Below are 25,306 nucleotides of genomic sequence, written 5' to 3' on the forward strand. Positions count from 1 at the left end.
GGAAAAAGAAAATAGAACTACATAGGAGAAATGTTTTTCTATCTCACTGAAATTAATTAATAATAAATCTGAAGCTTACTCTAATAATTTAAAATGTACATGGTAGGATATAAAGCAACCACAGAAGAAATAGCTAGAAAAAAATGGAAAAAAATTGAAGGAAATTAAAATGCTACAATAAAAGTATTCATCCAATGCAAAACAAAACAGTAAAAAATGATTAGGGGGATAAAAACATGAGACATCTAGCAACAAAATATAAAATGGCAGATGTCAATCCAACTTGGGAATACGTTTAGCAAAAAGTTATAAAACTTATACTTGAAAGTCTATGAAGATGATTTAAAAAATGAAGATCTAAGTAAGTAGAAAAATATGTCCATGGACTGGAAGATTTAATGTTGTTAATATGGCAAGGAACTTCCCAATTGATCTTTATATTCAAGGAAATTCTGATCAGAATCCCAGCCAATTTTTTTTAAGAATTAACAAATTCATTCTAAAATTCATGTGCAATTTCAATGGCTCAGAATGACCAAATAAATTTTAAGAAGAATAGCAGAATAGGGGACTCACTTTTTCTAGTTTCATAAAAATTTTCTATAAAGCTATGATAATCAAGATGACATGAATGTCAATGGGGTAGAATTAAGAGTCCAGAAATAAGTCCATGTGTCTTGCCAATTGATTTTCAACAAGAGATGAAAGACCCCTCAATAGGAAAGAAGTCCTTCCAACAAATGGCAGTGATACAAATGATACAAACAAGTGTAAGAGCTAAAACAATAAGCAGTAAAAAGAAAACCAGGGGTAAATTTCATGATCTTGGACTTGGTAACCAGTTCTTAAATATAACACAGAAAACAAGAGCAAGAGAAAAGATGGGCTTTCATCAAAATTAAAATCACTCATAATTCAAGAGACACTATCAAATAAGTGGAAAGATCATCCACAGAACAGGAGCAGATACTTGCACATCACATATTCCATATGGGATTTTATCTAGAATATGTGAAGTTTTACAACTCAACAACAATGAGACAATCCAATCAGCAAATATGTGAAAAATCAGAATAGAAATTTATCCAAAAAAATAAAAAAATACACAAATAACCGCTAAGAACATGAAAAAGTGTTTGGCACAATCATTAGGGAAATGTATATCAAAACCACAATGCGATACCACTTCCCAAACATTAAGATAGCTAATGTCAAAAAGGTAGACAATAACAAGTATTGGTGAAGAGGCTGAGAAATTAGAACATTCATATGCTACTGCTAGAAATGTAAAATTGCCTATGCACTTTGGAAAACAATATGGTAGTATGCAAAATGGCTAAACATAGAACCAACATAGTAACCAGTAATTCTACTCCCAGATAAAGAAAAGGTGAACACAAATATCCATACAAAACCTTGTACCCGAATATTTAAAGGAACATTATTTACAAGAGCCCCAAAGTGAAAACAACCAAGATGTCCACCAACTAATGAAAGGATATGTGAAATGTAGTACTGCATGTTCACATAATGAAATTTTTTAGTCACAAAAAGAAGTGAAAAAATGCTAAAAAAAAATAGATGAACTTTGAAAATAGTATGCTAAAGTTAAAGAAGTTAGTCACGAAGGCCACATGCTATATGGTTCCATTATATCAAATGTTCAGAATAAGAAAATACAGAGAACCAGAAATATTTCGGGGGTTACTTAAGGTTAATGGAGATGAACAAAGAGAGTCATAGTTAAAGAGAAAATGATTTCTTTTTGAGGTGAAAAAAACCTTCTAAAATTATGGTGATGGTTACATATATCTGTAAATATGCCCACTTTATGTTAATGGATTGCATGGCATATGAGCTATACAGCGATAATTCATAGGGCAGATTAGCTTGCTCCTTTCCAATCTATATGAAAACACCCTTTTACCATGAACTCTCTTCACCATTATCTGGCCTTTGAAGTCAGGTATAACAAAAGGAGAATAAGAAGCAGACAACAGAGAAATGAGTGGTGGGCAGGTAAGAAAGGCCCATGCTTTTCTTGCAATTATGCCATCTATTACATAATTTATAGAAAAAATGCTAGTTTCATATTACAAAATCCTGAATAAATTGACTTGAAAAAGAAAAATATTATGTCAGAAACAGACAAGTACATGGATGGTAATTTTGCACATCAGTTTTCAAATATATCACACTTAAAAAACTAATGTTTCATTGCTGAGGCACATCTAAAAATACACTCAGTTTCAGAATTTCCATATGACAAGTGTTCAGTAAATGCTTGTTGCTGATTGAATGAAAAAACAACCAGGGGATTGTGCTGTAGAGGATTTGTAAGGAGAAGACTTCTGCAGGTTTACTGGTGAGTATAGCACCAGCCCAAGCACATAGTTGACCCACAGGTATTTATTTTCCTCCCTACCCTTCTTCCCATTCCATAGTCTTCACTTAGATTTTTCATTACAGTAGATTTGGAGTTGCTGAGTGGAATGTAAAAAATCAAGGGAGAAGGCAATCACAGTTTTCTCAAAATGCTTGCTAACATTTATTCTAGATACCATAAAGTGAATTTTATGCAGATTTTTAGTTGGACAGATTACCTAGTACAACTCCATCATTTTATTGCATTTGAATGCAGGGAATTTACATAGGTATACCCTCCCTTTTCCTGTTTTTAAATAGGCAAACTCTCCCCTCAATATTTTTGAACAGAAAATGCTACCTTTAAAAATTTTTAGTATATGCATAACATCATAGCAGTTTTTATAATTTTTCTTGAACATAACATACTAAGAAATAGATGATGGAATTATAGGATGTCTTTTACAAAGGCAATACTAAAGGTCATATATGTATTTACTGACAAGCATTATGAATATATTATTATAAGTAAACATTTAATGACAGTTTTCTTCAGTGTTGGGGGAGCAACATACCAAGTTTCAGAGGAAGGTCATGCTGATCATTTAGAGCTGGATCAGATTAGCTCAAGAATTGCCAAAGAGTCACTATTCTATCCCTCTTCACGACACAACTTTAAACCCATCATTTTTCCTTTGGAGTACGGGCATGATGTATCAGCTGGATAGACACCCACTACCATGTATTTGCAACTGAAGCAAAAGATTAAAACTGTTTGGCATTCCTAGGAAAGAAGTCATTCAGTTGTCATTTTGTCAGGGAACACCTGTCACCCAAGAAACATGGATTATACATATAGCAAATAGTTTTATAGACCTGACCAGTCACTTGGAATTCATTCTGAGTCACCATAAGTAAAAAAAAAAAAAAAAAAAAAAAAGGGATCCCTATAGTCAACCTGCTCAAAATCTAGATTATTTCTGAAAGAGAAAGAAGCTAGGAAAAAGATCCTATATGGTACAATCTGACGTTTGGCAGTTATTGTAGGTTTATTCAGTTTCAGATTTTTCTTTTAAAAAAAATGTTCTACAATGATTTTGACACTGCATAGGGTATTTAGGATTCGATTAGGAGCAAAATCATTGTCCTTGCCCTCCAGTCTTTCACATTCTAATTGTCATGGAGTTAGAAGACTTAAATCTGCATAGGTTTTTATGTTAGTCTCTGCTCCCTGGAATTCGTCCTTTATTTTCCATTATTATTTGGTAAAATTCTTGTTGAAAATGTCAGCCTGTTTCAGTCTTGATGAGAATAAAGAGGGAGAGATTTGTTACCATAATTGGATCAAGATCTCAATATCCCCAGCATGCTCTTGAGACCTAATGATGGGGGCTCAAATAAAATCAAAGAATCTCAATCTCAGACATAAGACAGTCTGAACACTTGACAATCTGTAATCCTTCTCAGGGGAAAGACAATATTTATAGCTTTCGTTATGGGCAAAGATTATCTAAAATGTCTTAGAGTTTGGAAACGTCTCTGCAGATATCATAAAATGATAATTTCTATCTTCTCTATTCAGACATAGAGATAATGCTACCATAATAAAGTCCTTAAATTCGACAACATGACTTTGAAAGAAATGATGATTTGATACTGAATTTATTTCCTAAAAGGAACCATAAATCTGAATATAGAAAGTGTAGCTAAAAACAAAATATAAAAAGCAATTCTGAGATGTGAGGTCCTCACAGAAAAATGATAATGTAAATATTAAGGAAATACATATTCCTATATTTTATAAATTAAGATATTTTTATGTGCATTAACATTCTCAGCATAAATAAGAATAATTTTGAGTTATTCATAGTGTCTACATAGTAGATGCTTCAGAAAGCTTAATCATTTTTAATATTGTAGAGTCCTATTGAACTCAATTCTGCTTGATGTTTTCCTAAATATACCTGAGATTAGCATCTGAAGCACTATTTATTTAACACTGCAAATAACGCCAACCAGGTTCCTTAATTTCTGACTGTAAATTCTTTCTACCAGGCAATTCCAAACTGCCTAATTGTCTTTATTTTTTTCTCTCTTTCACACTTACAACGTTAGCTAAGAACATTAGCTATACTCTCTGCCATCCTTTCAGCTAGTCTGATTGAATAAACACTTGTTAGAAACTGCGCTAAATGCTAATGCCTCAGACATGAATGGCCTTCTCTGAACCAACAGAGGAGACAAATGTATAGACAAATATTCAGAACCTATTGTTATAAATGATGCCACAGAAACACATATCAGTGCTGAGACACACAAAAAAAGTAATTACATTAATCAGGGACAATTTCTCAGACCTAGAAATCTTCAGTCAAGGAGAGAAACACACCTAGTCAAAGGTGTGTGTGTATGGTGGAGGGTCAGGGATTGGGTGGCAGGCTGGGGTAGAACGAGTAAAGTAGAAGTTTTTGTGTAGAGGAAAAGCATATTCAAAGACAGCAGTTCTTAAAGACTAGAACTTAGGATTCCTCATAGTGGTAAGTGCAAAGGTTGAAATTAAACATAACACTTAGGCACTGAATTAGAGTAGCAGGTGCTATAGGAACAAGGAGTAAACAGCTTTGTGGGTTGTTTTTTTTTAAAAAAAAAAAACCTACTTCAGTGATTTGCCTTGCCATATACCTAGGATCCCACAAGAGAAACTAGGTCATAAAATTATCTTGGTTGGATTATTTCAAACATCTTTGAAATAATTATCATGATCCATTTTGGCTCATCTAGTTTCAGACTCAATGGTCTAAAAAGAAAAAAATCTTATCATTATTTCTATTAGTGACAGTGACAAATTCATAAACATGGTGTATAAGGACTTTTGAGATGGGGCCTCTTTTGCTTTTCCAGACTCATCTTTGCCTGTATCTTGCCCACACCCCAATCTCCTACCACACTGACCTTCCTTCTGCCCCTCAAACATGCCATTTTCTGCCTTGTATCCAAGTCTTGGCTTTGTTTGGGACCAGCCATTTAGCATAGACTGCAGGGTTCTTTCTCTTCTTGCTCACTCATCAGTTCCCTTTTAGATGCTACTTCTGACAGGGAGATCTCGACCCTCCAAGTCCCAACCAGAGTCTCTTGTGGTGCTCCTACCAGAGGTCACGCTGTTATTCCACCTCTCGCTTCTATTAGTCAGCCCCCAAACCAGACTGAAGTCTCCCAGAAACAGGAACCTCCTTCCTCTTCTTCATGCTTGTACCAATACACTACTTTACTCACAGAAGGGACTCAATAGATATTTGTTAAATGTGGGATAAAATGTAAAACATTTGTCATCAAAACTACCTTCAATAAAAATGTTAAATCAGTAACTTCCAATATTCATAAAAATTAAATTCCCATTTACTCTCACTCATGAAAAATGTTACCACATGAAATCATTATGGATCAGTGAAAGTTCCATTAAGAAATCATTCTGGGGGCTGGGCTGTAGATCAGTGGCAGAGTGCTTGACAAGCACGTGCAAGGCACTGGGTTCGATCCTTAGCACCACATAAAATAAACAAATACAAAAAAGTAATGCTGTCTGTCTACAACTACCAAAAAAATAAGAGAGAAAACTTAAAAAAAAAAGTTCATTCTGACTTTATTAAAATTAATGTTTAAAGTGATCAGGACTTATATTTAAGAAAAAAATCCTGGAAAAAAATCCTAATCATGATGTCCTTTCATTATGTTTATCAAACTTGTATGATATACTTTACAGTGAAAATTATTCACATTTTTCTTTTCTTTTTCTTTTCTTTTTTGTTACTGGGGATTGAACCCAGGGACGCTTAACCACTAAGTCACATCCCCAGCCCTTTTTTGTATTTTTTTTTAGAGACAGGGTCTCACTGAGTTGCTTAGGGCTTCGCTAAGTGACTGAGGCTGGCTTTGAACTCATGATCCTCCTGCCTTAGCCTCCTAAACTTCTGGGATTACCACGCCTGGCTTCCATTTTTCTAAAAGGAGAGTTCCAGGAAAACTCATTCATGCTCATTCTCTGTGTTCTTACATAATAATATTTTTGCAGGAGGTACAGACATAAATTTATTTTACATTTTTTGGTATTTACAAAACAATTTAGTTTTGAAATCATCCTTTTCTGCGAGCTTCTTGAGGACAGGTGCTAAGATATTTTATTATATTTGGGCTTTTATTGATGTTTCCCAGTGTAAATTCTTTCATGCAAATATGCTATTGTGAATATCATTATTATTACAGTGTTATTATAAATTATTATTTATGTAACATAATGAATTGGGCATTTTTAGAGCAAAAGTCCCATTTTGTATATCTTTGCATCCTCAGTGCCCAGCATAATACCTAGTACATAGTAGGCCCTCAGTAAATGTTGAAGATGAAATAAAATTAACTTTACCACTTCCGTAAATCTAGTATTTTGATTATATTAAACATCTCAGTGAATTAGAATATGTTATTTTTTTACAATGTGAATGAAGTCACATCCTCCTCGATGCTGAAAAATCTTTTTGTTGTGTGTTGTTTCTTTTCCCCTTTAAGATGAAGTCCAAACTCATTTGCATGCATTTGAGACCCCTGTTGTTCAGGCCTCTGCCTCATCTCCTCTCCTCATCGTCTCTCCTTGGGTCCTGAGCATGTACCATCACCAATCACGCCCACAGACACTTTAAATTTTTCCCATTTTTTTTCTTTTTTTAGCCAGACTGGCTGGTTATCATCTGCTTAACCTATGACATTGTTTCATTCATTTATAGATAACACAAATAATGGTAACTCCTTTTAGATTTTTTTCCTAAATCTATACTAAACATTGTACGTATTATTATTATTTTTTTTTCATTTAGTTCTCATTCCATTTTGCAGATCCCTGGCACTTAACACAGGGCTTGGCACATAATAAAGAGCAAATATGCATTGGTGTCTAAATAAAAGAACTTTTGCAACAAGGATATAATTCTCTATTTTAAGAGTAAATTGAATTAAAAAGAGATTAAGTAACTTTCCCAGTCCACATAGTTTCATCAGTTGTAGAATCTGGATCACATTTCCCCCCACCTTTTTTTTTCCTGACTTGAAACTCTTTTTCTTTTAATACCTAGATAAGGTGACAGATATATTAATGAAAATCTTCCATGAGCACCTCAAACTCACACATCCCTCCTCTTCTCAATAAAAGGGAACATTCTCCTACATTTGTGGCTCATTTTCAACTACACATTACTGTACCTATCAGACTGTCATATTGTTACATGTTTCATGTCTCCCCCTCTTTTTTTGATGCCCTGGAGTGTGAACCTATGCTTTTTTCATTTCTGCATTTTCAAGGCTTAGTACACCATTAGTGCTCAAGCTATTTGCTGACTTCGCTTTAAATGTCAATGTTAAGACTCTGTGTTAAATATCAACTTAAATTCATACTTCATTTTTATAATTATAGTTACTATTAATATAATTTGAAAATGTAATTAAAAATCGTACAAATTTGATGAATGCTTTTACTGTGCATGCTTTTTTATTTTTTTTTCAGAGAAAACCGTCTATTGATTCCTGTCTCAGTTTTGAGTTCTGGCTTTTGTTCTCAAATGCAATTGAAAAGTCTCTCTGGAAGGCTCAGGGACACCCAGTTGAATGTCTCCTTCCCTGTTCCTTCTCCTCCATCTCTCTCTATACCCTTTCAAAATGATCCATCACTGCTGTTCTTTGTGCACTGGACATACCTGCCAGGATCTTTGTGTTTTCTTGCTCCATCTGCTTTGTCTCTGTTCCTGTTCACAGTTCCTCTTCTTTAACCAAAAGAGAGGGGCTTGCTTGTTAGCTTCCCTTTCAGCCTCCAGGTAAAACTCTGCTGATGACTCTACTTCTTTCCTCCCTTACTGCCTTTATTTCACCACTGGCCTCACCCTCCACCTCTCAGTCACTCATACCTAACTCCATGATCCTCTAGGACCTGAAATTCCATAAGCTCAAAACTGAGGCTGATGCTGCTCCTGCCCTGGCAAAGGCCCCTGAACCTCTTCTCAGGAGAATTCACTCTACTTCCTGTCTCTTCCTCCATGACTCATTCCACATAGTGCTGAGAAATCATCTTACCCAAGACTTGCCATCTAGAAGATGTGTGGCCTCACTTGTTCTCATGCAACCTTCAGTCCTTCCATGCCCCTGGTTTTGTGCTCCCAGATCACTTTGGTGCCTCTTGCTCTGAACTTCATTCTCTTCCTTTTCAACCCCTCAAACTTAGCTCATGTAAGTTATCCTTATTTTTTGAGCTTATACAACCTTTCTTCCTTCAAGAATCCCTCTTCAATTCCCTACTTTTGGTTTTCACAAAACATGTTTCCCCCAGATGTACTGACATTCATATCTTTTTACTATTCTGTTGTTATTTATTTGGCAATTGGTATTGCTCCCTCAGACATGCTCTTATTGCTGCCATGCTTTCTGGTAGGGCACCATGTTTATAATGAACTGAAGAATATTTGATGACTTGGACAATTCTTACCCAAAGACAATTTTCCCAACTAATTTTAAATTATGTCAGTATTCTGGAAGCATTGTAGATAAGAAGTCGTGATGATTAGTTCTATATGTCAACTTGATTGGGCTAAGGGATGCCCACATATCTGGTAAAGCTATGTCTAGGTATGTCTGTAAAAGTGTTTCTAGAATAGATTATTACCATTTGAATGAGCAGAATAGGTAAAGAACATCATTACCATCCAGGCAGGTATCATCCAATATGGTAAGTGCCCAATCTACCAGCATCAGAGATCAAACTGGTATTATTTCAAACAAGTAGTAGGAAGGTTAATTATATTAGATTGTCTCCATCCAGGAAGGGGCAGCATTTGGTTCTTTATGAAACAGAGGCTTTCATTAGTTATAGATTTTTTTCTTTGCATATGACAATGTTTCTGTCAAGACTACCATCCATAGACTTTTACAGAATGTCTTATGCCTTCTCCATCTTTAGAGTATTCTAAGCAGCATTGCTTCTGATAAAGGAACTCACTTCAAAGAAAGAGTAAATTAGAAAAAGAGAGTGGCAATAGGTCCATGCTCATGAAATTCTCTGGTCCTGCTTTATTCTTCACCACCCCGAAGTAGCTGGCATAATAGAAAAGTATAATGGCCTTTTGAAGGTTTGGTCAAAGTACTAGGTACATAGCAATACGTTGCAGGGCTGGGGAAGATTCTTCAGATGATGATATATGCTCTGAATCAGCACCAAATATTTGATACTGACTTTTTTGATAACTAGTATCATGGGTCTAAGAATCAATGGGTAGAAATGGAAGTGGCATCACTGTCGCCCCTAGTGACCCATTAGCAAAATTTTTTCTTCTTATTCCCATAACTTTATGCCCTGATAGCTAGCCTACTGGTCTTAATTCCAGAGGGAAGAATGATTCTACCAGGAAACAATTTCATTGAACTTCAACGAACGAAACTGCTGTTTCGTTACTTTGAACTCCTTTTGCCTCTGAGTGTATTGACTGGGATGGTTGATAAAGATTACCAAGGGGAAGCTGAATTATTCCTCCACAATGGAGGTGAGAAGAACTTATCTAGAATGTAGTAGGTCTCCTATGCTTCAGTCAGTTTTATGATGTCCGGTGATAAGTGTCAATGGAAAACTATAAGAAACCAACCCAGGCAGTATTACTAATGAACCTTCAAGAATTGAAATTTGAGTCACTAACCAGGTAAAGATCTTTGACCGACTAAAGGGATTTCTGAAGGCAAAGGGAATACAGAAAATGTAGTAGAAGGTAATTATATATACTAGCTATGACCATGGGATTAGTTACAGAAAAAAGACCTATAATTGTCATGAGTATTTTCACTTTGTTATGAATATGTTTGTTTGTATATCCACATATATTAAGCAAATATCTGTTTCTTTGCTCTCCTATTGCCATATCATGTAAAAAAAGGCATACAGACTTTATATCAGTGTTTATTATTAATTTTACAAGACAGCATGTAAGTGACTGGGTATCAGAAGAAGAATAAACATAATTCAAGAACTTTAACTCTTCTTCTTGGTAAGGAATTAATTTGTTTTCTGTTGCATAAAATGGTTGCATCATGTTAGGCAGAATTATGACCCTGTTATTGTCTTGATTTAGAGACAAAGCGTAGTTTTAAAAAATGCATGTGTGTGCCAGCTGGACAAGGGGTGAATTGGTGATGGTTCATTTTATGTGACAACTTAATTAGACTAAAGAATGCCAGGATAACTGATAAAACATTATTCCTAGGTGTGTTTGTGAGGGTGTTTCTAAAAGATATCAGCATTTGGTAAACTGAGATTAGTACCAGGTAAAGAATACCCAGTATGTGTGGGCATCATCCCATCTGTGAGGTCCTGGTAAACAAGAGGAGGAAGGATGAACCTACTCTATTTTCATGGACTGGAACATACATCTTCCCCTGTCTTCAGACACTGATATCCCTTATTTTTGAGTCTTCTGAGTCAGAAAGGAATTTACACCTTTGGTTGCCCTGATTCTCAGGCCTTTGGATTTTGATTGGAACTACACCACTGGTTTTCCTGGCCCTCTGTCTTGCAGATGGCAGATCATGGGACTTCTTAGCTTCCAAAGTTGTATGAGCTAATTCCACATAATATATCCCATTCTACATGTCTGTGTGTATCTTATTGGCTTTCTTTCTCTGGAGAAATATGAGTACTATGGAAGATTAACACTAGAAAAATATCTTAGTTAATGAAAGTATGGAAATAAACATTTGGATAATTTTGATAACTTCTGGTTTTTAAAAATTTGTCTCAAACACCAAATGAAATAAATTTTTAAATGTTTAATTTCCTTTTTACAAAGTTTTCACTTTGTGATTTGAATCTCAAGATCTCATAAACCCCCAAATATCTCCAACCTGCTATGGTGCTATCTTTACCGGGCTGCAAACCCATTCCATTTGAATCACAGTTTATGATGAAATATTCAGTGAGGAATCTCTGGAAAGATTGCATATAACTAAAAATAGACTCATAGTCTAGGTGGAGTTCAAAGTCCTCTGCATAGTGGGGAACGTGGTGAACCAGGTGGCAACATGAAGCTTCTGGCATGAGAAAGTAGATGGGATAAAAATCAATTCAGCATATTCTCATGTCACTTCACTATGTTCAACAAACATTTGACAGGGAGCAAGCCTCACGCATGTAAATCACTGTGGTGTGAGGCTCTGTAACTACCACATTGTCACCTTGTTCCTCTACTTCATGATTTTTTTTCCTCTGAAGTTTAGAAAATTAAAATTTTTTTCTAGCTGAGATCATCAGGATAGGTGGTAGGGGGATAGGGATATTTTAATTGGGTGTATTCCAACAGGATTGTAACAACTAGAGCTTTCAAGGTATCTTAGAATCTATTTTATAAGTGCATGCTATTCACAGAAATAGGTTTTAGGACAAATGCAAAAAATGCCTCTGAAAATGTATTACATATTACAGATTCTGGATTCCTATATAATAAGTGTAACTAAAAAGACATAAGGAAGGAAGAAGAGACAAAAGAAAGGAGAAAAAGAAAATAGTATTCACTAGCTTAAAGAAGTCAATATGCTTCCCCAAGTTGCCAGTCTCAGTAAGTAAATTGTAGGCTATTGAATATGAGTATTAAACTTCCCAAATAAATATGCATGAGTGAGGATATTTTTGCAAAATTCAGCTAAGCCCCAAATTCTGTAACCAATAACAACCACTGCACAGCTCCATTTACTGTGCACTTGTATGAAAAATACACATAATCTTATTTGATCTCTATGACTGCCTATAAGTTAAGTATTATGATACCCATTTTATTGGTGAAGTATCCAGGGTCTAAACATAATGCACTTCCCCATGTCACAGAGCTGTTAAGTGTGAATTTCTGATTAGGGGATGAGCCATAAACTAATAGATGGAGATCTTAGTATTAGTAAAATTTGCTGCTCCTCATTTTCAGACCCTATACCAAAATCTCTTAACTTATATTGCAATGGTTCAGATATGGGCCAAATTACTTCAAAGAGTTTAAATCCAAATTCTAGCAATTCTTGACATAACCAAATTTGTAAATTATGTAGGTCTCAGATTGCTACTATGCAAAAAAATTGAATAATAATGCATCCTAATTCCATTGAGTGGATGTGAAGTTTACATAATTTAGTTCTTGGAATAGTGCCTGACACATAGTAAGAACTCAACACCTATTAATCTTTTGTTTTTAATCCTTGGGATTGAGTCAAATTCTTTATTTTTTAACTCTGTCATCTGAGTCATTCTCTTGATCCCTGCTAACTTCAAGATCTCCATTTCAAAACTACAAAAAAATGCATAGTAGTAATGAGTTTTCAGGTGTCTCCTTTAAAACTCATCTAACATTTAATATTGATAGAAACAATATAAACTATTGAACTGAGACAACTGGAATGTAAAACCCTATGACTGGTTTTAACTTTTTTTCTTTTGTCCTTTCCTGAAATTTGGGTGAATAGTGAGCATTTCAAGAAGTCCTGGTAATACCAAATATTTTGAGAAATGCACAAACTACTTTGGAGTGTTTAGAATTCTTTCTCTCAGGGCTCCTCTGCCATTCTCAAGACACCTACAAACTAGAATATTTTTAACTATTTGACCTTATTTCTAATATTGAACACAAACATAAAACAGACAAACATACACGCATAAAACAAAACAAAGTAAAAAGCCTGCAAACAAATATAAAACATTAAATACAAAGAAATTTAAAAAAAAAACTATTTTTGAACCATTAATAAATAAAAGGCTAAAAATTGGTCATTTTTTTAATTTGGTATTTTGATACAAAAAAAACTTACAGCTGTGACTAGATAACTTATGAATGCATAGCATCGATGGCTGGAGGGCCAGTTGAGATTTTGTACTGACCCAAATGAACTCTTGCATGTTTAAAAAGAAACTGAAAATGCATATTTTGCTGCATGTGCAGAATTAAAAATCAATTTCACCTTGGACTTTTCAGGGTATAAATTATAGAAGACCCTTGCTCTTTCATTCTCCTGAGATAACAAATGTGAAATGAACTCACATGGACTGGAATATGCATAGTAGGCATTTAGAAAATGGTTCTGCCCTCCCGCTTCCTGTAAGAACATTAGGGAAAATAATCCTATGTAACAGTAAGCCTGGAAACAGGATGATTCAAAGGGAATCTGATTTAGGTGTTAGGGGCCACTTGGGTGGGTCTCTGTTTCTTTATCTGTGTAAAATGAGTGGCTGTGGTTTTAAAAATTATGTTATTCTATAATGTGGTTGATTTTACAGTCCCTAAGGTGTTTATTTTACAAAATTATACACATTTATACACTACCAAAGTAATTACTCACACCATATTATACTCTTTTTGTATATATTTTTATTTAAAAATCTAAGCACAGAAGGAAAAATGTACCCATTAATGAGCAGAAATGAAGTCCATATAATTAAGTATATAATAAACTGTCTGTGTGTTTATATGCGTAAGTTCAAATATCCATATAAGTAAGATATGTATAATATATATCTATACATACAATATGAAGATGTTCTTTTAAATTGGTAATAAAATGTAATTTTGAAATTTATTTGAGGGCTTTTGAAAGTCATTTGAAATGTATAATTCTTACTGAATTATACATTTGTTTACATTTAAATTCTAAAACAATGCACTATATATTTGACAGACTTTCTTACTTTCCCAGTAGAGGCCTCTCATACATTATTTTTATTTTGTGAAATAATTCACATATAAAAAGAAAAACAAATATTTATATAAGCAATGTCACTGCACGTGTTTGTCATTTATCAAGGAACCATCCACTAATCACACCAGATGCTGCTACAGCTTGGATCTGAAGTCTCCCAAAGGTCCACGTTCTACATTTGGTTGTGAACCAAACATGCTTTTGGAGAGTGGTGGCTTCAAGAGGTGAGGCCTAGTAAAGGATGTTAGGTCATTGGGGTATGCCCTTGAAGGGGATATTGGAACCCTGGCCCCTTCTGGTCTGTATCTTCCACTCATATTCACCATGAGGTGAACATATCCTCTGTCACACTCTCTTGCCATAATATACTGCTTTGCCACAGACCCCAAAACAATAGGGCCAACCAACCATGTAATGAAACCTCTGATACAGTGAGCAAAAATAAACCTCTCCTCCTTTTGAGATTATTATGTCAGATATTTTGTTGTTGGGATGTAAAGTTGACAAACAAATATGCTATACCTCTCTGAATGGCTTATCCATCAGAGGCACCATGTGGTCCAAAGAGATGATTGGACTCACACAGCATCACTCAGTATGGGTATACACAGACTGCAGAGTCAGGAGACCTGGTTCAATGCCAGGCTTTATCACTTAACTAATTGTGTTCATAATGTCAGTTGAATCACTTACAAGCAACAAGATTTTATTTCCTTTTGTTTAGATGCATCTGATAATTATACCTGCTCTTTTTATTAAGTTGGCGTCCATCTTTCTGGCCAATTCTTAAATGACAGACTGTTTTTGCTTTGCCCTTCCAGCACTCATGACAGTGCCTAGCACAGATGGTATATTTACTGCAGTTGTTTCTCTCTAGAATAGGATCAATACTGTTATTTTTACCCTATACAAGACTTGGAACAGAACAGCTGCACAACACCAAAAGAACCAGATACTGAAAATCATCAAATTGAAACAATTATGTGCTAGAATATCCATCCACAAAGAACAAGATAATATTATTACATAAGTCAATCCATTACTCATGGTATTTAAAAGGTCTCATTATACCCAAACCTTTAAAGGAGATATTTTTAAAAATATATTACTTCTATTCATCATATCTAAAAATCACATAATAATTATTAGTGATAATTAGGATTAATATTCTATAAACTTTAATTTGAATGGTAATAATCATTTCAGTAAAAATTTAATGGAAAAACTAACTGAGAAAACATAATATGGGCTACACGGGAGAAAACAATACTATTAAATAAAGTGAAGACTGAGGTGTCTTGGGAACTGAGCCCAAATCCAAATATGCAGTAACCACTGTTGCACATTAGCCCTCAAATGGCAATCATTTTCCCACAAGTTATTATTTGAAACATTATTCTTTCATGAGATTGCTTTAGAATACTTCACCATAGTAAATAAAAAGCCACTGCATCACAAATACTAAAAGAAAAACAGAAAATTAAAAAAGAAGAAAATATTCAACAATCCAAGTGCTGTTAAGGTCATATATTTCTCTCCATTCAAATTCTGGATTTGCTTCCATTCTCATTTATTAATAATTTTAGATGAGACAGTAGGCACAAGATTTGCAATTTATTGTCTTCTCTTTTTCTATATAGCTAATCCCTTAACACTTTCTCATGGGTCTTATTTTTAAACTCATCATCATTTCTACTCTCACTTCTGAATTCTAATGTTATTAAGTTGCCCCTTAAAAATGTGGCCATCAGCAAAGAAAATAAATACTACCTAAACTCTTTCAATGACATATATTTAGTCTTTAGATTGGATAAAGTGATTCCCTGCTAGTCTAGTGAGTGAATTTGCATAATAATAAGCAATCAGTAAATGGCATAGTCCAACTCAGCTATTCTTTATAAGCATTTCTATACACCGCTCTATTTTTTAAATGCCTTATCATCACTTTTGTTTGATATTATTCATAACAAAACTGTGAAATAGGTCAATATTAAACTCACAAGAAACTAGGCTTCTCAAAGACTCTATATAATTAAGCTTCTATATCCCTCCAAGACAGAAAAAAATTGGTACTAGTGTCACTTCAAAAGGTCAAATAGAAGTGATGGAGCATTCCTAAGGACCACAAAAGGTAATACTGATGACAGAGAACTTTAGAATGAAGTTCATCTGATAGCACTGGGGTAAAACAAGTGTTGATTCAAAACCAGGAACCATCGAGCAATTTATATCTAGATTCAGATTATAAAAAGAAATACCAAAGCAAAATTCCATACCATTTCCTTTACAGTTAGAATGACTAGGCTTTTCCATGTCAATCAAAATTCCCACTAATTCTTCAATTGTTTCTCCTGCCACCTGTTTTGAATCCAGCTCTTAGCCTCAACTCTGAACTATGATCCAGGTGTAGGCCTCTGTCACTTCACATAAGACTTACTTAATTCAATCACTTATACCACTATGAAATATGCTACAATTTGGCTTCTAAAATTTTTCTTTATCTGGCTGCCATCTTTTGTCCTTGCACAATTGTTTTTCCACAAATAACTTTTATGCCACCTTTTCCTAATGACTGACAAGTTTTGACTCTCTTCAGTCTAGGTTCTCCCCAGGTGATTCTATCAAATGTATCTTTGGGGAGCCCTTCTTGCTCTGAAATCTTGCAAATGTCTATTTGCACCATTCTTCACTGCTGACACAAAGATCCCCAGTGCCTATTATGATGTCCAATGGATATTGCATATCCATAGGCACTGTAAACCTCACCTATTGAAATTGCTTATTCAAATGCTTCTCACTCTGAATTTGATAAATGCAATCATCATCCACTCAGGCAACCAAGTCAAAAAATCTTGGAGTCATTCTAGAATGTTCTATGTTTTGCTTCCCACTTCCAATAAACCTTTATGAATTTCTTCAAAATGTTTATTGATAAACTACTTTGAGCCAGATATTAAGCCAAGTAATAAGCATACTACAATAAACAAGGTAAACATTACTTTTGTGCTCTTAGAATGTACACCCTAATTGGATATAGAGAGGTAGAAGTTATTCATTATATTCCAATGTGAAAGCATTGGTAGGAGTTTAGCTGTATACAACCTATGGAGCTGTAAATGATGGTTCTGCAAATAAAACACCAAAAGTATAAAAGTAACACGTTCAATTTGTTTTAATATCTACTTTCCATTCCCATTTCCACTTATTTGACTTTAAATATCATTTTTTTCTCTTGGGTTGCCACAGTAGCTTTCTAACCAAATTTAATTCCCCTCTCCTGAGTTCCTTTCTTATTAATTCACTACAACATTGCCAGAATAATTTTTCTCAGATTCCAAGATGACTACAAGTTTATCATACTTAACTCTACCAACTATCATAATCCAAAGTCTTAAAGTGGCCTAAAGCCTTTAATGACACAGCCTCTTTGTCCTTAGTTATACCACACATCCTCTCTCCTGTGGCCATTCTAAGCTTCTTGCAAATCTCTCTGCCAAGCAGGTGTTCTCATGGATGAATGCCTCAAAACCCACTTAACCCTCTGCCATTAATAAGCCTCCCCATCGGAGTAACTCCCACTTGCCCTTCTGTACTCATCTCTGTCACCACTCTCCCCAGAATCATCCTTAAGAAAAAAGAACAACAAAAGGTATTAGCACAAGGCTACTTATACATTATATTTAATATAACAGAAAACAGCATTAATGTTTATTTTATATTTCTGAGAAGGAATATAATTTGTGCCTTCTTTCATACTTTTTCATGTCTTACTAAAAATGTGTTAACTTTATTAAACTTTTCAAAGAAAAAAATTCATTCTCAAAAAAAAAAAATCAATATAGACCCTTGGGTGTGCCACCTCTGTTCTCTCATTTCACCTCTGCCCACATACCCATTGTATCACTTAAAGAATTAAACCGTAATCACAAATTCAGCTCCCTTTTCTGCTAGACCAGGAGCTGTTGAAGGGCAAGGGCCCTTCTTCACTCATTTGCACATTTTTGCTTTCTACAATAGTATCTTGAAAGTAAAACCCCTCAATAAATATGTGGCAAAAGAAATAATTGGTGGCAAATAGTTTATCTTGTTTAATTATGGCAGGTCCTTCCTCACATGCTATGATATAAAGTCATAACCAGATTGAAATGAACAATGATTTGATAGCCTGAGAGCAAGACTCTTCTCTGTCTGCATTAAAGGCCCTTCACAGTGTCTAGCAAGAGATGGCTGAAAAAAGTGGGTAATCTCACGTTCCCTTCAAGTTCAAGACTCACTTCTTCTAGGAAGCACATTTTGACTGTTACATCAATAGAAATAGTATTTTCTTACTTGAACTCTTCATGTTTTAACCTAGGAAAGAATATTTGTGTATACTGGCAGTAAAAAGATTTTCTATGCATATGTATCCTCTTTCTCAAAACAATAATTAAGTGTCTTATAAGTAAAGACTGATGTTTCTGTGAGCTGTCTCTGCTACCTACTCCATTGCTATGAGTGTCAGGTGTTTTTTTTTTTTTTAAATTGCATGACTAGAAGGTCTAAACAATGATGTATTAATGTAGATATCCAGGGTTTAATGAGTGCAAGTTCCATTTTCTACCTTCACCTTACTTAATTTCTTAGCACTGTCCACCAGTCTGATCAACTCCTCTTTGAAAGGTGAACTTTGTTTGGCTTCCATACACTGTACCTTTCTGATTCTTCTTAGGGTTCACTGGCCTCTCCTCTGCTGGCTATTTGGTTAATATTTGATAACTGATGGTACCTCAAGGGTCTCTCCTTCTGCCCCTTGCTTATCTTACTCTCAGATAATAGCACCAACAATCTGTTTTTCATAACTCCATTGTAATAGAGGTAGAAAGGTAATTTCATTCTGGTTAATGTGTGGAAGAACATGCTTTAATGAGCATAGTTCCCAGGGTAACATTGAACAAGGGGAGAAAGAAGAGAAGATCAAACCATTGAATAATTTTAGGAAAAAAAATTCAACAGGCATATGGCATAACAAGGATGTTTCATGATTCTTTAATCCTTATAAAGACACGGTGATGTGGTGGGCAGGGACACATTTAGTGTGATTTTGTTCTGTAAAATGTATGCAGTGATTCAGATCATGTTAGCAAACATAAAATCATTTGCACTTGTGTGATCTGGCTTCAAACCACTGAAGAGGATATTTGTGCATTTACCACAGCAAAAGTTGCAGCAGCCTCCCGCAGGCAGAAGAGCTTAAGTGTCTGGTGATGTCTAGTGACTTGCTTAAAAGAAGATGAAACGACACACCCTCAGGCAAGGAGATGATTTAAATAGAGCCAATTTAGGAAGCATAGTGCCTCAGCAAATTCAGAAATTAATCCAGATTAAGACATTTCATTTTTAGGAATGTATGTCAGAAACCAACCTACAACTTCATCTTAGAGGTAGAGGCAGGAGAAGAGCGTGAAAATATACATTCCATAAAAATCCTGTGTTCCAAAGAACATCTTCAAAAGTTACACACCATAAATATATATAATATATATATTATATATTTAGTTTTAGATGTACATGATATCTTTATTTTATTTATCTTTATGTGGCGCTCAGAATCAAATCCAGTGCTTCACATGTTAGGCAAGTGCTCTATCACTACAACTCCAGCCCCCTAAGCTTAATTTTTAAAAATAAAGCAATTGAGAATTGGCAGGTGTTTGTCATGTAGTCTAATGTAAAGAATCTAGAAAATTTAGAAAGTATGCCTGAAACACGTTTTTGTCTTTTGTGTAATATAATTTATGATGAATTACTTCTTTAAGTGGGTATTTAATCCACAGATTTCATCCAGGAAACTGACACTTAACAGTTCTCTGCTGCCAGAAAGTAAATTACTGACTGAGGTCCCCAGGTCTCTAAAGCAAACTGGAGAACTTAATTGAAATTTTATTGCTATACACACCTATCCAATCTAGAGAAACAAGATAGTGATCTTTTTATAGTTGAAAATTGTGTACTGAGACTGAAACTTTCGCACCTGAGCTCTACAAATTCCCAGAGACAGATCCATAAGTAGATTATATAAATGAGATACATAAAATCAGGTAATTCTGTCAAAAATACCAACAGCTTTGAGACATGATCCAATTTACTCATTGTTTTTTACTGAAATCACATTTTATGGACACAATATGCATGGTTATAGGGTTCTTACTAACATATTTTTGGGACTTGCTTTAAATATTTTATTGGACACAATCTTCATCTCCAGTATATAGAGATATTTCTTTGTGACCTTCATAACCAACTTAAAAATTCTCTGGAAATGGTAACATGACCTTACCTTGCTTCCATTTTCTCTTGCCTCTCGTTCCATCTTGAGGTCAGAAATTAGAAGATTCTTATATTTGCTTTTTCCATTACTGCTGTGATCATCTATTCTGTATTCTGAAGTCAGTTGTGCAGAGAGGGGACTGTCACTCAGATTCAGTGGCTGTTCATCCTGTTCCACCCCAGTTTTGCCATCGCTGTTGGAGTCTCCCATCTCCCTGCTGTGTGTTCCCCCTGAAGCAATTGAACTGTGCCCCAGAGTCTCATTGCCATTAAAGCTCTCTGCAGCAGAATCATCTGTTGGAAAGAAAAAAATTTATTTTAATTTTAATTAATATGCTCTCCTTTTCTACTTCAACCGAGTTCCTATTGTGTGTTACACTGTGCCAACTAATTTTATACATAATATGTAATTTAACCTAAGCAATAACCTTGTGAAGTAGTTATTGTTATTTTTAATCTAGTAGGCACATCAAAGCACAAGAAATGAAATAATATGAAGCAGATAAAATAAACAGTTGAATATCAAATGTCATCTCAAAGTAAAGTAAATTTAAACAAAGAATGAAATAATTCTCAATTACTTTGCAAATAGATTTTACTTCTCCAGTGAGAATATCCAGCTTTGCTGAGAAGTCTCTAATGAAATGCATTACCTATCACTGGTTAATGGGGATGTATACTGGTGCAACCTTTATGAGTTTTTAATATGCACCTAAAACATCAAAAGTGCTCATAAACTTTGTTGCAGTCATTACACTTCTGAGACTTTTAACCCTAAGAAGTCTAATCATTATGTATGTCTCTGAATAAGTAAAAAATACACTTAACATCAGTGTTAATCAGCATAGCAAAAATTTAGAAGAGACATAAATCACCAAAAACAGAATACTGGATTAATAAATGTTGGAATGGCTAGAATATTATGTAGTCACACAACAGTCCAATTTTAGGTAAAGAAAAATATAAGTCAAAGTATTGGTTGGAAAAATGTAGCTAGTGTTGCCAATATGATCCCAAATTTTGAAAACAAAACACATAGACAAAGTTTATACAAAACAATAATATTCTATTTTCTCAATTAATTCATCTTTACCTATATGATGAGAATTTGCTACTAATTATAAAGGATTATGATAGGCAGAGGTGTTTAATTGTTTTCTTTGAAGACTATTAATAAATTACATGAATGTAAGTGAAAAAGAGGCATAATACTACTTGTGATTTTTGTCTTTCTGAATATTATCAAGTATGCATTATATTTGAGTGTAATGAAATGTTTAATTCCTTCAAATCAATTACATTCGTGACAATTTAAATTCTAAAAGAGTAATATATCACATGTTCATCCACTTTTTTTTAACAAACATTTCTTAAGGACCGATCCTGTGGCCAATATAGGGTTAAAAATTTGGCCTCTAGAGATTCTGCTTCAATGTGTTTGCAGAAAAGATAGAAAATTAAAGATGCAATTCAAATGCAGAGTTAAAAGGCTGTAATCCAGAACAAGGAATAAAGACAACAGGCTTCCTAAAGAAGGTGATGTGAACCATATTCCACAGGATGAGTGAGCCATGAGCAGAGCTGAAGTCTGGGGCAAGCATTCCCCACAGAAGTGTCAGCATTGCAGTCTCAGATGGAAGCATACGCTGGGCAGGCGAGAAGAAGGATGAAAGAAAGAGCTCCAAGGAGAAATGAAGGGAGATAAACCTAGCCAGAAGAAGAGTTCTCCAGGCAAGTGTTTTGTATATCAAAGGGCCGAGAACAAATAGAAGCAATTTTTATTTATTGTGGAAAGTGAGGTTAAAAAAAAAAAAGATGTTTTAGATGTCATATAAGTTGGCATCTTTGAAAGCTCAAATTAAAAGTAGTGCTAATGCAGAAGAGGGGACAACTATAGAAAGTTAGAATCAAACAGGTAAGACTGGACATACGAGAAGCCAGAGCCCAGGATGAAGTTTGGGGCTCTAGTAAGTAAGGAATTAGAACGCAGGGCATTAGGTTTAAATTTAATTTTCAATACTACATTTTAAAATGCATTTTTCTGAAAAAAAAAAGTTAAGACCTATTCAGATGGCACCTTCTACTCAATTATTCTTATATGCCAATTCAAAAGGAGTTTATGGCCAGGTGCAGTCGCCCACTCCGTAACTCCTGTGACTCTGGAGGCTGAGGCAGGAGGATCACAAATTAGAGGCCAACCTCAGCCATTTAATGAACCTCTAAGCAATTTAGTGAGGCTCTAAGCAATTTAGTGAGACTCAGTCTCAAAATAAAAAATAAAAAGAACTAGGAACATAGCTCAGTGGTAAAGTGCCCCCAGGCGCAATCCCCAGCCCCTGGCCCAACAAAAGAATTCATATAAAGAGAATATATGCAAGACAATTTAGGAAACTGACCATAAATAATGACACAGCAGTTTTCATGGATATTAATTTGAGAAATCAAAAAAATAATCTTTTAATGATAAAATACCCAGAGCTTTGAAATACAGAGTTAGGGGAATGATTTGTATAAGTAATTTGGAAAATTGTTCATGTTCCTTTATTTGAATTGAAGTCCTTATGCTGATGCATAACAAGTTATTTCCAATTTTTAAAGTTATTTATTTTCAAGAAAGTCCAAAGAAAATCACAACTGACATGTTCAAATGCAGTTCAATTACTTAGAGTTTATGAAGGAAAAATAAGATTTAGCACTTGTGTACTAGAATTCTTTTAAAAAGATACTAAACATTTAAAATAAAAATGTTTTAGCAATAATGAGTAAATAACCCTAAATAATTTAAAATTAAATCCACATTAACATAAAAATTCAATTTCTTTTATAGTTAAAAATTAAACATGCTTTATCTATTTCTTTAATCTGAAATCACCACATATATCTCATAAAACTATATCATTTATTCATTTTTAGATAAGATAAACATCATTTATCATGAGAGACTTTAATAAACGTCATTTAATTATAATTTCAGCATAAAATATAAACAATAAAGGAGAAATATTTTTAGATGGAGTAGTTCATTCCAGATGTTACCAAGGTAACTAAATTCAAGAGCTTTACATATTTCTTTCCTGAGTAAATCAGTATGTTTTATAAAGAACAAATAAATGATTTATATTCATTTCTATCAAATACACATTCACCAATTTTGTAATTTAAATGGTAAAAAAATAACATCTCATGCTACTGTCCAATAAATCAAAATTTAAAACAAAGTTTTTGATGTCTCTATTTTTTTTAAATTCAGTAAAGAACAGTGAGTAATACGTAATTGAATATGGTCTTGCTTCATGTAACCACACTGAAGATTTTTATTCTCTCTTCCTTGAAGATACTTCTTTAGAACTTAAAATCGCAGACTTCAGAATTCAGTTTATGGGAACCAATTCACATCCATTCACTGCCTGAAAGGGGCAATCTGCTTCCTTACCCAACGTGGTCTGCTCCATCCTGAGTGGCTGCTGGCGTGTGGGAACCACCTGCTAGGCGGTGTCGTGTGGTGTGTAGGCTGTGGGGATGACCTTCAGGTTCACAGGTCTGGTGAAGGTTCTTCTCTCAAGGATTCAGCCTGGGTACCATAGCATTTGAACCAAAGACTCTGTATTTGAGTCCCAAGGGAAAACAGTACCTGGAGCTTTGGAAAGTAAGAGTGCCCAGGATACCTAGCAACAGAGGAGAACGTGGAATGTGATGACAGGGTGCTATGGAATCTGGTGACATCAGGAGGGCAGTTGGATGTTTGGATTTAATCTGTTCTGAGGTTACTTTTGATGGAACGAATCTAGGTGGTGGAAATCTTGCTAAGTTGGCTAAGCGGAAGCTCTCCTCTAGAAGGTCCAGGAACACTGAGTGGCAGACTCTTCATTTTATTCTTTCTCCTTCCTTACTCCCCACTTCCTCAATCAGTAGAGATCCTAGAAATACTGTTGAAGTTGTTTTGAAAGTCCAATCAGTGTTTTGTATGATGGTAGTTTTAAGACACCAGATTCAATGGGTGGCTCCTTCTACATAAAGAGAACTAAACTCTAACAGTCTCTAAAATATGTGTGTGTGTGTGTGTGTGTGTGTGTGTGTGTATGTGTGTGTGTGAATCTCCCAAGGCACCTGACCTACTTTCTTATACAGTCATTTTCAGTTGTTCTTCATTATGGTCTTTAGGCCAAGTGCCTTGGGCAAAGTGAATAGAAAAAAAATATATATATCATCCTCATTTTAAGATTAGTATTTGGAAGTTCAATCCTAAAATCCAGGTCAGATGCTCACAGGGTCCAAAAATGTTTTTACTGCTTTCCTCAAATGCACTATAGTCTTTCACCCCTAGTGCTTTGATTCATCCTGAGGAAACTACCTTTTTGCATCTTACCATAAAACGACCTCTGAACTCAAAACATAGATGGGAATAACCCTGCTCCAAAAGATTAGTACCTTAATATAAAAACACAGAAAGTTTTAAAACTTCTTCAAAATCTATTTGCAAAATAAGGAGTTCACGTGTAACTCCCTTTTAAGCTTCCTGGTTTCTGTTCTATGCCTTCTCCAGTTACAGGATCCATTATTAAAAAAGTGAAGCCCAGCATGGTGGCACATGCCTGTAATCCCAGCAGCTCCCCGAGGCTGAGGCAGGAGGATTGCGAGTTCAAAGCCAGCAGCTCTAGCAACTTAGTGAGTCCCTAAGCAACTCGGCAAGATCCTGTCTCAAAATAAAAAATAAAAAGTGCCTGAGGATGTGGTTCAGTGGTTAAGTGCTCCTGGGTTCAATTCCCCCAAACCCCCAAAATGGGGGGGTTTCTTCTTATCTATTGCTAGACCACACCTTACATCCTATACTATAACTCCCTGTATGCTACAATACAAACAAGGTGATCTGATATAAATTGATGCTTTC

General features: G+C 34.8%; 1 protein-coding gene across 3 annotated transcripts in view; it reads right to left on the reverse strand.

The window, feature by feature from the left end:
* Nol4 (nucleolar protein 4) overlaps positions 1–25,306 on the reverse strand; it is a 337,271-nt gene that overhangs the window by 122,575 nt on the left and 189,390 nt on the right. For all 3 annotated transcript variants that reach the window (XM_047525899.1, XM_047525898.1, XM_047525900.1), the window contains exon 6: positions 20,429–20,712. In XM_047525899.1, coding sequence (XP_047381855.1) covers positions 20,429–20,712 — 284 coding nt within the window. The remainder of the gene's footprint in view (positions 1–20,428; positions 20,713–25,306) is intronic.

Source organism: Sciurus carolinensis, chromosome 15 (assembly GCF_902686445.1).
Source record: "Sciurus carolinensis chromosome 15, mSciCar1.2, whole genome shotgun sequence".
Lineage (NCBI taxonomy): Eukaryota > Metazoa > Chordata > Mammalia > Rodentia > Sciuridae > Sciurus > Sciurus carolinensis.